The 14,951-nt window shown below is 38.5% G+C and overlaps 2 protein-coding genes across 6 annotated transcripts in view; one reads left to right on the top strand and one right to left on the bottom strand.

Annotated features, from left to right (window-relative positions):
- LOC139749831 (uncharacterized) overlaps positions 1-14,951 on the bottom strand; it is a 275,451-nt gene that overhangs the window by 127,426 nt on the left and 133,074 nt on the right. The window lies entirely within an intron of this gene.
- Positions 3,304-14,951, top strand: part of LOC139749797 (uncharacterized) — a 128,049-nt gene continuing 116,401 nt past the window's right edge. For 2 of the 5 annotated variants that reach the window (XM_071664067.1, XM_071664121.1), the window contains exons 1-3: positions 4,690-4,840; positions 6,343-6,657; positions 12,603-12,917. In XM_071664067.1, coding sequence (XP_071520168.1) covers positions 4,823-4,840; positions 6,343-6,657; positions 12,603-12,917 — 648 coding nt within the window. In that variant the 5' untranslated portion in view covers positions 4,690-4,822. Of the gene's footprint in view, positions 3,776-4,689; positions 4,841-6,342; positions 6,658-12,602; positions 12,918-14,951 lie in introns of those variants that run through there. The other 3 variants (XM_071664058.1, XM_071664076.1, XM_071664111.1) reach the window with 3 other exon arrangements.

The following is a 14,951-nucleotide window of genomic DNA, read 5'->3' as shown; positions in this document are numbered from 1 at the left end:
ACAAAGATTTTAAACATGATTCAAGAGCTTGGTCTTCCTAGTATCAGGGACAGAATAACTACAATCAGTCTTCTTATTTGGAGCCGGACGCTCAGGCAAATACATCCCAGTCCATCCATGTAAAGAAGCCTCGCAGACCATCTCAAGTGGAAGACATTCATCCAGATAGTTTTAGAATATATGGCATTCATGAACTTTACCATGAAAAACAACAATCACACTATTCCTTACCCATAAGAAATGAAGCTCTATATTATATAACTATTCACACATTCCTCCCACAACCTCTACTCAGGTCACAGCCTGAGTAAGTGTTGAGTAAATAATGACGTTCAATACCAAACTGAAACCATGACCGCTGAGTGGGGATAGGGGAGAAGGAATACTTCCCACGTATTCCCTGCGTGTCGTAGAAGGCGACTAAAAGGGAAGGGAGCGGGGGGCTGGAAATCCTCCCCTCTCGTTTTTGGTTTTCCTAATGAAGGAACAGAGGAGGGGGCCAAGTGAGGATATTCCCTCGAAGGCTCAGTCCTCTGTTCTTAACGCTACCTTGCTAACGTGGGAAATGGCGAATAGTATAAAAAAATAACATATATAAATGAATAAATAAGTAGACATATAAATAAATAGATAGATAAATGAATAAATAAATAAATAATATATATATATATATATATATATATATATATATATATATATATATATATATATATATATATAATTTTTTTTTTTACATACTATTCGCCATTTCCCGCGTTAACGAGGTAGCGTTAAGAACAGAGGACTGAGCCTTTGAGGGAATATCCTCACTTGGCCCCTTTCTCTGTTCCTTCTTTTGGTAAATTAAAAAGAAAAAAAAAACGAGAGGGGAGGATTTCCAGCCCCCCGCTCCCTCCCCTTTTAGTCGCCTTCTACGACACGTGGCAAGTATTCTTTTTCCCCTATCCCCAGGGATGATATATATATATATATATATATATATATATATATATATATATATATATATGTATATATATATATATATTTCAAACTATTCGCCATTTCCCGCGTTAGCAAGGTAGCGTTAAGAACTGAGGAATGGGCCTCTGAGGGAATATCCTCACCTGGCCCTCTTCTCTGTTTCTTCTGGAAAATTTAAAAAAGAAAAAAAAAAAGGGGAGGATTTCCAGCCCCCCCGCTCCCTCCCCTTTTAGTCGCCTTCTACGACACGCAGGGAATACGTGGAAAGTATTCTTTCTCCCCATCCCCAGGGATAATATATATATATATATATATATATATATATATATATATATATATATATATATATATATATATATATATATATTCTGAGGAAGATTATAGTCAGCGGTCATGGTTTCAGTTTGGTAATGAACGTCATTTCGTGTAATAATCACATCATCAGGGGAGACACAAGAGTGAAATATAACAGTCAGTTGATATACATCGAAGAGACGTAGCTATGACGCCATTTGGTAAACATGCGATTGTCCGAGACAGGCAACGAGCGTATCATAAACTCATCATTTTACAAATTCTATCAACAATGAATCTATCCAATTTGTATAAACCATCACTAATATTAACATTATAATTCTTTGTGTATTTAATAATAGAAGATTCAATGATATTTCTCGTGGTAATAGAGTTAGAGTTAAGAACTGAGATGGCATTATTCCAGTCAATTGATACAATGATCATAGTTTTTAACGTGATTAAACAAGGCATTCGATTCTTGTCCCGTTTTTATACTATATTTATGTTGCTTAAGTCTAACAGAAAGATCCTTACCAGTCTGCCCAACATAAAATTTATCACAATTTCTACATGGCACTTTATAGATGCAACGAGAATTTTCTGGTGAATTCCTGATTAAGATATTCTTTATAGTATTATTGTTGCTGAAGGCAACATTTACATTAAAGGATTTAAGCAACATGGGAAATAAAGTAAAATTATTATCATAAGGGAGAACGTAAAGATTCCTCGTGTGAAAGGGAAGTTTGGGCTCAACTCTATACAATTATTTGAATTGAAATACAGTCTTTATACACAATTATATCAGTTCAGTGAGAACAGACTTAGAAACAGGTTAATGAATATCATCCAAAACATCAAATAAATATTCTAAAAGGTCATCAACTGGAACTTTTGTAAATAGTGAAGAAACATAATAAGTTTGATAAGTTTGAAATAAAAATCAACATTGATATTGTTAAGCTTGTTAAGTAAATCTACATTGTTCATGATATTAGAATTTTATATCTTACCCACTAAAGGGCTTAATAAAGAAACTAACCATTTTTTCAATTTATATGTGATGGAGCCTACTGAACTCACTATAGGTCTTCCTGGAAAATTTTATGTGTTCTGATAAGCCCATACATATATGACAATGAAGGGGACAAAGATGATAAACATTTGATAAGAGAATCATTGCCTTTCAACAACAGCTTCAGTTCTTTATTGAAATGGGAATTAACTGCTTCTAGGGGATTTTTACTGAATTCAAAATATGTTGTGTTATCATTTGAAAGATATTCATTTTAGATAAATACTTTTGTCCATATTCACAACAGTGTTAGCTTTATCTGCTTTAATAATAAGTATATGGGAATCAACTGCTTTTAGGGGATTCTTACTGAATTTAAAATATGTTGTCATCATCTAAAAGATATTCATCTTAGATAAATAATTACTTTTGTCCATAATCACAACAGTGTTAGCCTTATTGCTTTAAATATATATATATATATATATATATATATATATATATATATATATATATATATATATATATATATCATTGTCTTTTTTAAAGTGTTAATAGCTTTTATAAGTCTTTTAGGGTAATTAGGATCCACTGGTTTTGACAAACTGGCATACACTAAACCCTTGCATATTTCATCATTAAATGATTTACGGTACTTCTCTTGTTTAGTATTTGAAAATACATTAATATTTGATGACTGACATTCTATTTGACAATATTTCGTAGCACATGCAAGGTACGTCATGTCCTAACATTATTGTATGGAACATCACCGCAGATATCATCAAAAGGGATCTATAACCTCCTCACCCCAAGTGGCTCGAGCTCCTAAATCCTTAACCCGGCTCAACTTATAAACACGGCAGTGCCAGGCGTGCCAGACGTACGATACAAAGTATCATAAAACATTAATTTTAGGTTCTTGGTGTCAAATATGGTGACAGCATATTTTGCATGTACAGGGACTTTCATATCAATTTAGTTGTTTCATACTAGACAAAACATATGACGACATCACGGTAGGGTAGGCATTTGTTTTACTCGACCGACCGCGGGTGACCGTTTACTCCTCGCTCGGAAAGGTGTATCATGTAGTGTCCTTTCACCGCTTGCGTAGTGTAGTCACGTTGTGCAAGATCGCTCATCTATAAGTTTCTTACAATAGTCTCAATCCTCGGTGTCAACACTCGTTTCTATGGGCAGATACTGATAGCTATATTTTGAACAAGGGATTCGAAAGTGCTGTATAATATGCCTGGGAGAAGTGAGATGATGATACCTTTACTATCGTTCATGGTACATTGCTTTATATTGATATGTACTAACTAAATATTTCTAGCCACTTTGACCATACCTAAACTATATGTGTTGTCAGCGACTTGTACTGTCATTTCAACATCATCTAAATCGTGAGAAATAGGAGAACGCTACGTAAAAATGTCCCGCTACGAATACTGGGATGAACTGGGAAATGACTCTCCTTTGACTCCCATCGACTCATTGGTAAGTTTTTTTTTTTTAATGTTTTCTCGTATTAATAATGATGATTATATCAATGCTGTCACTGAGACACCTTCAAACCTGGGTTAATGTAAATGCAAGATCTCCAGGGATTTGGAAATGCAAGATCGGGTTCATTGACTATGCTGCAGTAAAGTTTTCGAGATTTTAAACGAATTTATAACACCTTAATTAATCTCGGGCGTAGATCTCACTTCTGTTTTGTAGGGATTTGCATAAATTCACTCAATAAAAACTATTGTATATATGGTATACAAGGCGTGGGGGATACTTACAAGTACAAACATGTTTGTGAGTGGGACGTCATGGAAACAGCCAATCGCAGAGAAGCATTTGTGACCGAACGTTCGGTCCTTAAAGCACATAATTAACTCATGGTGCAGTTACAAGCTACCGTTCCTGAAGTTTCTTCTTAGTGAGTGTGTATATATTATATATATATATATATATATATATATATATATATATATATATATATATAGTCGTAGAAGGCGACTAAAAGGGGAGGGAGCGGGTGGCTGGAAATCCTCCCCTCTCGTTGTTTTTTTTTTCAATCTTCCAAAAGAAGGAACAGAGAAGGGGGGGCCAGGTGAGGATATTCCCTCAAAGGCCCAGTCCTCTGTTCTTAACGTTACCTCGCTAATGCGGGAAATGGCGAATAGTATGAAAGAAGTAGTATATATATATATATATATATATATATATATATATATATATATATATATATATATAATATATATATATGTGTGTGTGTGTGTGTGTGTGTGTTTGGTGTGAATTTTCTTTTGGTTCCTGCTGTTAGAATCACTGTAAACTAGCGCTCCTAAGGTTAGGAAAAAAGACAATATAACTTACGGCTCTCAAGATTGTAATATGTAGAGAAGACTCTGATACAGGTACCTGCTGTAGTAGTGATGCAGCATGACGTAATACGTGCACCACCCAGCCTGTATATAAACGTGATCGCGTTGCTCGGACGTCATTTGCCTAAGTTCGTCAAAGAGAGAAGCACATCTTGACCCCAGCAGCATGGGAATTTTCGGCAAGGTAAATAAGTTTACTGTGAAGGCATATATATATATATATATATATATATATATATATATATATATATATATATATATATATATATATATTTAACGGAGTAATCGAGTTTTATTTTACAATATCCATCGCTAGAACCATACCGATAGCGAACCTAGTATGGGAAGACTTAGATCTCAGATTTCAAGGAACAAAAACTATTGGATCCTTTCTCCCGAGGACGTCATGTATGGATTACACACGACCGTCTCTATTTAGCTTTGCTTTATGTATAATTAGTATTGACTAGGTATACGTACGGTTTAAGTTTCATGCTTATAATTATATTTTTTAGTTAATTCGTTAATTATGAGGTATAAAGATTTCCAGTTTGCGATTTTCACGTCTAACCGTAGCATTGCAATGAAAAAAGTAAGCAATTACTTTTGACATTATTATATCTAACATTAACAAATTGGATATACGTTATAGATGGGCATCAGTTAACTGAGAAACCATAGAGTGAAGAGTGTAATTTTGATGAACAGGAATCTCCCCGGAACTTGGTGTGTGTTTTTAAAGATTCGCCAAGGTTAAACTTGGCACGGGCTTTTGTCAATGAAAGCCCGTTCTCGGTTGTGCCATTACTAGAGCAAGTGTGTGCGTGTGTGAGTACAGGGTGTTTTACTGGCACAAGAGGACCGTGTTTGGTGTAGACTGTAGAGAACTCCCTTTCCCTTCTCTCTTCCAACACACACACAGCGACAAAGTATAATAAAAAATATGATATAAATATATATATATATATATATATATATATATATATATATATATATATATATATATATATTCCTATGAGTCCACGGGGAAAATGAAACACGAAAAGTTCACAAGTGCACTTTCGTGTAATAATCACATCATGTTTTGGACAATCACATGTTTACCAAATGGCGTCCTAGCTTCGTTTCTTCGATGTATGTCAGCTGACTGTTATATTCCTCTCTTGTCTCTCCCCTGATGATGTGATTATTACACGAAAGTGCACTTGGGAACTTTTCGTGTTTCATTTTCCCCGTGGACTCATAGGAATATCTTGATCACGCGCAAAATTGTGATCCTTTCCAATATATATATATATATATATATATATATATATATATATATATATATATGTGTGTGTGTGTGTGTGTGTGTGTGTGTGCTTGTTACAAAGGCGAGCGATAACCTCCTGCAAAGCTGTATCGTTGTCAATATTCAGAAATAAGTAGACTCGACAAGGACATTCTCGCTTCAGTGGAGTCATTTTCACCTCCGTGTTTCTGAGTGGATGTGTGTTTAGTCCTCGCACCCCAGCAAGGTTGGGGAAGATCTCGTGTATGATAAGTGCGAAACCAAGGACGGGCAGATTATCTTGAAGAACGTAGATGTTAATAAGATTTTTAATCATAAATAGCTGATTTGCAGTTGAACAGGTGTGTAATGTTACATTAGTTGTGGACATAAATAACTTCTTATTCGTATTACAGTTTGTCGGTGGTAACCAGACTGCAACTGGAATCGGGAGTGAAGCTGGGGGTGACTGGCGAGAGACTCCGTCTCCGACAAACTACATGACAAACCTACCTGCTGTAACAGAAATAGTACCAGATAACTTTTTAAGTTCTCCGGAATCGCCTTTGCCGATGACCCCACCGTCGCTCCCTCAACAGACGCCTAATTCATCCCAGTTCCTAGAACAAATGAATGAAGACCAGACATGGACTACGTTACATGAACCACAAAACCTGATGCCCATGAAATGCAAACCACTGAGAACGCAGCAGCCACCATCAAACCATCTGGTCAGTTTTAGTCGGTAAATACTTTTAGTAATACTTTTCATGACGTGTATGGGACTTTCTGTAAAAGACAGCCGAGTATTAGACGTTAATTTTCATCTTCATTTGCTTAACTTGACCGTAAACTATATAATGCGGGAATTCATTAGCAGCCAGGCTTTATCAGCAATCATTTGATTATTACGAAACTTTTACTGAGTTTACTCTATCATCTTGTTTCGCTTCTGTGTATCATACACAATCAATGTGTTTCACTCTTATATGATAGTCATCACGTTGGCCGTTTACCGTAATTATGCACCAAAGTATAAAGCAAACGCTGCTGCTAGTGCAGGAGCCAGAGTTGTACTGCGATTGCTGGGAAACAGCCAGTTACTGTTTGGTGTTAGTGTTGCCACCACATTTGTAGAGTGATGTGAAATGCGTCACACCAGTTACTTTATAAGCTTGAACACGACATGCTAAAGTTTTCCGGAACATGTTGCCTGTTTAGGTAGTGGCCGGGGGAAATGTCAGTTATTTTCCGAATAATTATGATAATTGAATGTGTTCAAAAGAACAGCATTACTAGCAAACCTTTTTCATATCACCCTGAGATAAGCAGCCGTCGGGAATTAGAGCAGTAGTGGACTGTAAGGAGAAAAAGATAAAGCACAATGTGGCATGTGTTACGAATTCTAAATGACAAAAACCACTAAGCAATCACTAACTACTTACATCTAATATAGGTAGCGCTAGGAAAAGACAACAAAGGCCACATTCGTTCATACTTAGTCTCTAGCTGTCATGTATAATCAATCGAAACCACAGCTCCCTTTCTACATCCAGGCCCCCACAAAACTTTCCATGGTCTACCCCAGACGCTTCACATTCCCTCGTTCAATCCATTGACAGCACGTCGACCACAGTATACCACATCGTTCCAATTCAGTCTATTCCTTGCGCGCTTTTCATCCTCCTGCATGTTCAGGCCCCGATCGCTCAAAATCTTTTTCACTCCATCTTTCCACCTCCAATTTGGTCTCCCACTTCTCGTTTCCTCCACCTCTGACATATATCCTCTTTTCCTCTCCTCACTCATTCTCTCCATGTGACCAAACCATTTCAAAACACCCTCTTCTGCTCTCTCAACCACAATTTTTATTACCACGCACCTCTCTTACCCTTTCATTACTTACTCGATCAAACCACCTCACACCACATACATATTGTTCTCAAACATCTCATTGCCAACACATCCGCCCTTCTCCGCACAACTCTGTGTATAGCCCACGCCACGCAACCATATAACATTGTTGGAACCACTATTCCTTCAAACATACCCATTTTTGCTTTCCAAGATAATGTTCTCGCCTTCCACACATTTTCCAATGCTCCCAGAACTTTCGCTCCCTCCCCAACCCTGTGACTCACTTCCGCTTCCATCCGCTGCCAAATCCACTCCCAGATATCTAAAACACTTTACTTCCTCCACTTTTTCTCCAATCAAACTTACCTCCCAATTGACTTGTCCCTCAACCCTACTGTACCTAATAACCTTGCTCTTTTTCACATTTACTCTCAGCTTTCCTCTTACACACACTTTACCAAACTCAGTGACCAGTTTCTGCAGTTTCTCACCCGAATCAGCCACCATTTCTGTATCATCAGCGAACACAAACTGACTCACTTCCCAAGCTCTCTCATCTACAACCACTGCATACTTGCCCCTCTCTCCAAAACTCTTGCATACACCTCCCTAACAACCCCATCCATAAACAAATTAAACAACCATGGAGACATCACGCACCCCTGCCACAAACCAACATTCACTGAGAGCCAATCACTTTCCTCTCTTCCTGCTCGTACACATGCCTTACATCCACGATAAAAAAAATTTTACTGCTAATATCTTGCCTCCCACACCATATATTCTTAATACCTTCCACGGGGCATCTCTATCAACTCTATCATATGCCTTTTCCAGATCCATAAATGCTACATACAAATCCATTTACTTTTCTAAGTATTTCTCATACATTCTTCAGAGCAAACACCTGATCCATACATCCTCTACCGCTTCTGAAACCACACTGCTCTCCCCCAATCTGATGTTCCGTACATGCCTTCACCTTCTCAATCAATACCCTCCCATATGATTTCCCAGGAATACTCAACAAACTTATACCTCTGTAATTTGAGCACTCACTCTTATCCCCTTTGCCTTTGTATAATGGCACTATACAAGCATTCCGCCAGTTCTCAGGCACCTCACCATGAGTCATGCATATATTAGATATCCTTACCAAACAGTCAATACCATCCAAACCCGCTGGCTTGCCAGCTTTCATCTTCCGCAAAGCTTTTACTACCTCTTCTCTGTTTACCAAATCATTCTCCCTAACCCTCTCACTTTGCACACCACTTCGACCAAAACACCTTATATCTGCCACTTTATCATCTAACACATTCAACAAACCTTCAAAATACTCACTGCATCTTCTCACATCACCACTGCTTGTTATCACCCCCCATTAGCCCCCTTCACCGATGTTCCCATTTGTTCTCTTGTCTTACGCACTTTATTTACCTCCTTCCAAAACATCTTTTTATTCTCCCTAAAATTTAATGATACTCTCTCACCCCAACTCTCATTTGACCTCTTTTTCATCTCTTGCATCTTTCTCTTGACCTCCTTTCTTTCATACATCTCCCAGTCATATGCACTATTTCCCTACAAAACTCGTCCAAATGCCTCTCTCTTCTCTTTCACTACTCTTTCACTAATAATCTTACTTTTTCATCCCACCACTCACTATCCTTTCTAATGTGCCCACCTCCCACGCTTCTCATGCCACAAGCATCCTTTTGCGCAAGCTATCACTACTTCCCTAAATACATCCCATTCCTCCCCCACTCCCCTAACGTCCTTTGCTCTCGCCTTTTTCCATTCTGCACTCAGCCTCTCCTGGTACTTCCTCACACAAGTCTCCTTCCCAAGCTCACTCACTCTCACCACTCTCTACACTCCAAAGTTCTCTCTTCTTTTCTGAAAATCTCTACAAATCTTCACCTTCGCCTTCACAAGATAATGATCAGATATCCCTCCAGTTGCACCTCTCAGCACATTAACTGGATTATGTATGATCCATGGGCAAGGAAACAAGTTTAAGTTTAGCATATACAGAAAACCTATCAATGTATGTTCATATATCCATTATTACTCAACATGACAAAGTTGAATTGTCATTTCAATCTATGTTCCATAGGGCATTACGTATTTGCAGTCCAGAGTATACTGATGATGAGTTTGAGAAGATATATTGATTTGGATCTACGTTAAAGTACCCTAGATCTTTCATTGATAAATCCCTTAAGTTAGCAAAGAAATCATTTTAGAGAGTTGAGCCCAAACCTCCCATTGACACCAGGAATCTTTTAGTTCTCCCTTTTAATGATAATTTTGCTTTACTTCCCATGTTGCTTAAATCCTTTAATGTAAATGTTGCCTTCAGCAGCAATGATACTATAAAGAATATCTTGATCAGGAATTCATCAGAAAATTCTCCTGGGTGCATCTATAAAATGCCATGTTGAAATTGTGATAAGTTTTATGTTGGGCAGACTGGTAAGGATCTTTCTGTTAGACTAAAGCAACATAAGTATAGTATAAGAACAGGACAAGAATCAAATCCCTTGTTTAATCACGTTAAAAATTATGGTCATTGTATTGACTGGAGTAATGCCATCTCAGTTATTAACTCTTAACTATTAACTCTAACTCTATTACCACGAGAAATATCATTGAATCTTCTATTATTAAATACACAAAGATTTATAATTTTATTATTAGTGATGGTTTATGCAAATGAATAACTTTATTGTTGATAAAATTTGTAAAATAATAAGTTTATGATACGCTCATTGTCTGTCTTGGAAAATCGCATGTTGATCAAATGGCGTCCTAACTACGTCACTTAGCTGTATATCAACTGACTGTTATATTTTTCTCATGTGTCTCTCCTGATGATGTGATTATTACACGAAAGTGCACTTAGGAACTTATCGTGTTTCATTTTCCCCATGGACTCTTAAGAATATACTTTATTACGCACAAAATTGTGATCCTTTCCACTATATGTATATATAAATGTGTACGTGTAGGAAGAGAGGAAAGTGATTGGTTCTCAGTGAATGTAGGTTTGCGGCAGGGGTTTGTGATGTCTCCATGGTTGTTTAATTTGTTTATGGATGGGGTTGTTAGGGAGGTGAATGCAAGAGTTTTGGAAAGAGGGGCAAGTATGAAGACTGTTGTGGATGAGAGAGCTTGGGAAGTGAGTCAGTTGTTGTTCGCTGATGATACATCGCTGGTGGCTGATTCATGTGAGAAACTGCAGAAGCTGGTGACTGAGTTTGGTAAAGTGTGTGAAAGAAGAAAGTTAATAGTAAATGTGAATAAGAGCAAGGTTATTAGGTACAGTAGGGTTGAGGGTCAAGTCAATTGGGAGGTAAGTTTGAATGGAGAAAAACTGGAGGAAGTAAAGTGTTTTAGATATCTGGGAGTGGATCTGGCAGCGGATGGAACCATGGAAGCGGAAGTGGATCATAGGGTGGGGGAGGGGGCGAAAATCCTGGGAGCCTTGAAGAATGTGCGGAAGGCGAGAACATTATCTCGGAAAGCAAAAATGGGTATGTTTGAAGGAATAGTGGTTCCAACAATGTTGTATGGTTGCGAGGCGTGGGCTATGGATTGAGTTGTGCGCAGGAGGGTGGATGTGCTGGAAATGAGATGTTTGAGGACAATGTGTGGTGTGAGGTGGTTTGATCGAGTAAGTAATGTAAGGGTAAGAGAGATGTGTGGAAATAAAAAGAGCGTGGTTGAGAGAGTAGAAGAGGTTGTTTTGAAATGGTTTGGGCACATGGAGAGAATGAGTGAGGAAAGATTGACCAAGAGGATATATGTGTCGGAGGTGGAGGGAACGAGAAGTGGGAGACCAAATTGGAGGTGGAAAGTTGGAGTGAAAACGATTTTGAGTGATCGGGGCCTGAACATGCAGGAGGGTGAAAGGCAGGTAAGGAATAGTGTGAATTGGATCGATGTGGTATACCGGGATTGACGTGCTGTCAGTGGATTGAATCACGGCATGTGAAGCGTCTGGGGTAAACCATGGAAAGTTGTGTGGGGCCTGGATGTGGAAAGGGAGCTGTGGTTTCGGGCATTATTGCATGACAGCTAGAGACTGAGTGTGAACGAATGGGGCCTTTGTTGTCTTTTCCAAGTGCTACCTCGCACACATGAGGGGGGAGGGGGATGGTATTCCATGTGTGGCGAGGTGGCGATGGGAATGTGTGAATTGTGTGCATGGGTATATATGTATGTGTCTGTGTGTGTATATATATGTGTACATTGAGATATATAGGTATGTATATTTGCGTGTGTGGACGTGTATGTATATACATGTGTATGGGGGTGGGTTGGGCCGTTTCTTTCGTCTGTTTCCTTGCGCTACCTCGCAAACGCGGGAGACAGCGACAAAGCAAAATATATAAATATAAATAAATAAATAAATAAATATATATATATATATATATATATATATATATATATATATATATATATATATATATATATGCTTGATACAAAGGCGAGCGATAACCTCCTGCAAAGGTGTATCATTGTCCATGTTCAGAAATGAGTAGTTTCGACAAGGACATTCTCGCTTCAGTGGAGTCATTTTCATTTCTGTGTGTCTGAGTGGATGTGTGTGTAGTCCTCGCACCCCAGCAAGGTTGGGGAAGATCTCGTGTATCATTTCGAGTAACCAAGTGCGAAACCAAGGACGCGCAGATTAGCTTGAAGAACGTAGATGTTAATGGAATTTTTAAGTATAAAAGGCTGATTTGCAGTTGAACAGGTGTGTAATGTTACATTAGTTGTGGACATAAATAACTTCTTATTCGTATTACAGTTTGTCGGTGGTAACCAGACTGCAACTGGAATCGGGAGTGAAGCTGGGGGTGACTGGCGAGAGACTCCGTCTCCGACAAACTACATGACAAACCTACCTGCTGTAACAGAAATAGTACCAGATAACTTTTTAAGTTCTCCGGAATCGCCTTTGCCGATGACCCCACCGTCGCTCCCTCAACAGACGCCTAATTCATCCCAGTTCCTAGAACAAATGAATGAAGACCAGACATGGACTACGTTACATGAACCACAAAACCTGATGCCCATGAAATGCAAACCACTGAGAACGCAGCAGCCACCATCAAACCATCTGGTCAGTTTTAGTCGGTAAATACTTTTAGTAATACTTTTCATGACGTGTATGGGACTTTCTGTAAAAGACAGCCGAGTATTAGACGTTAATTTTCATCTTCATTTGCTTAACTTGACGGTAAACTATATAATGCGGGAATTCATTAGCAGCCAGGCTTTATCAGCAATCATTTGATTATTACGAAACTTTTACTGAGTTTACTCTATCATCTTGTTTCGCTTCTGTGTATCATACACAATCAATGTGTTTCACTCTTATATGATAGTCATCACGTTGGCCGTTTACCGTAATTATGCACCAAAGTATAAAGCAAACGCTGCTGCTAGTACAGGAGCCAGAGTTGTACTGCGATTGCTGGGAAACAGCCAGTTACTGTTTGGTGTTAGTGTTGCCACCACATTTGTAGAGTGACGTGAAATGCGTCACACCAGTTACTTTATAAGCTTGAACACGACATGCTAAAGTTTTCCGGAACATGTTGCCTGTTTAGGTAGTGGCCGGGGGAAATATCAGTTATTTTCCGAATAATTATAATTGAATGTGTTCAAAAGAACAGCATTACTAGCAAACCTCTTTCATATCACCCTGAGATAAGCAGCATCTCATTTCCAACACATCCACCCTTCTCCGCACAACGCTGTCTATAGCCCACGCCTCGCAACCATATAACATTGTTGGAACCACTATTCCTTCAAACATACCCATTTTTGCTTTCCGAGATAATGTCTCGCCTTCCACACATTTTTCATCGCTCCCAGAACTTCCGCTTCCATGGTTCCATCGGCTGCCAAATCCACTCCCAGATATCTAAAACACTTTATTTCCTTTAGTTTTCTCCATCCAAACTTACCTCCCAATTGACTTATCCCTCAACCTTACTGTTCCTAATAACCTTGCTCTTATTCACGTTTACTTCTTTCTCACACTTTACCAAACTCAGTTATCAACTTCTGCAGTTTCTCACCCAAATCAGCCACCATTGCTGTATCATCAGCGAACAAATGACTCACTTGCCAAGCTTTCTCATCCACAATAGACTGCATACTTGCCCCTCTCTCCAAAACTCTTGCATTCACCTCCCTAATAACCCCATCCATAAACAAATTAAACAACCATGGAGACATCACGCACCCCCTGCCGCAAACCGACATTCACTGAGAACCAATCACTTTCCTCTCTTCCTACTTGTACACATGCCTTACATTCTTGATTAAAACTTTTCACTGTTTCTGACAACTTGCCTCCCTCACCATATATCCTTAATACCTTCCACAGAGCCTCTCTATCAACTCTATCATATGCCTTCTCCAGATCCATAAATGCTACATACAAATCCATTTGCTTTTCTAAGTATATCTCACATACATTCTTCAAAGCAAACACCTGATCCACACATCCTCTACCATATCTGAAACCACACTGCTCTTCCCCAATCTGATGCTCTGTACATGCCTTCACCCTCGAAATCAATACCCTCCCATATAATTTCCCAGGAATACTCAACAAACTTATACGTCAGTAATTTGAGGACTCACCTTTATCCCATTTGCCTTTGTACAATGACCCTATGCATGCATTCCGCCAATCATCAGGCACCTTACATACATTGAATATTGTTACCAAACAGTCAATAACACAGTCACCCCCTTTTTTAATAAATTCCACTGCAGTACCATCCAAACCCGCTGCCTTGCCGGCTTTCATCTTCTGCAAAGCTTTTACTACCTCTTCTCTGTTTACCAAATCATTTTCCCTAACACTCTCACTTCGTACAGTCGTTGCCTTTCTCTCTATTCTTGGCCTACCTCAATACCGGAATGATCAATTACTCAATATTTTGCATTAATTTATCATGATTTTATCAATACACAATATTATATGACCATGAAGCGATGTTATCAGCATTGCGGTTTGCAACCGATTAAGTTCTCAAGATGGAACTATACTCTGGTCAAAATGTTCCTTAAAATATAGTTCCAACAATACCATTTTGCGAACCATCTAGATTTGCTTCGGAACACGGTCATTTATTCA

The sequence above is a fragment of the Panulirus ornatus genome, chromosome 1, assembly GCF_036320965.1.
Source record: "Panulirus ornatus isolate Po-2019 chromosome 1, ASM3632096v1, whole genome shotgun sequence".
NCBI classification, from domain to species: domain Eukaryota; kingdom Metazoa; phylum Arthropoda; class Malacostraca; order Decapoda; family Palinuridae; genus Panulirus; species Panulirus ornatus.
This window is presented reverse-complemented; position numbering and strand designations above follow the sequence as displayed.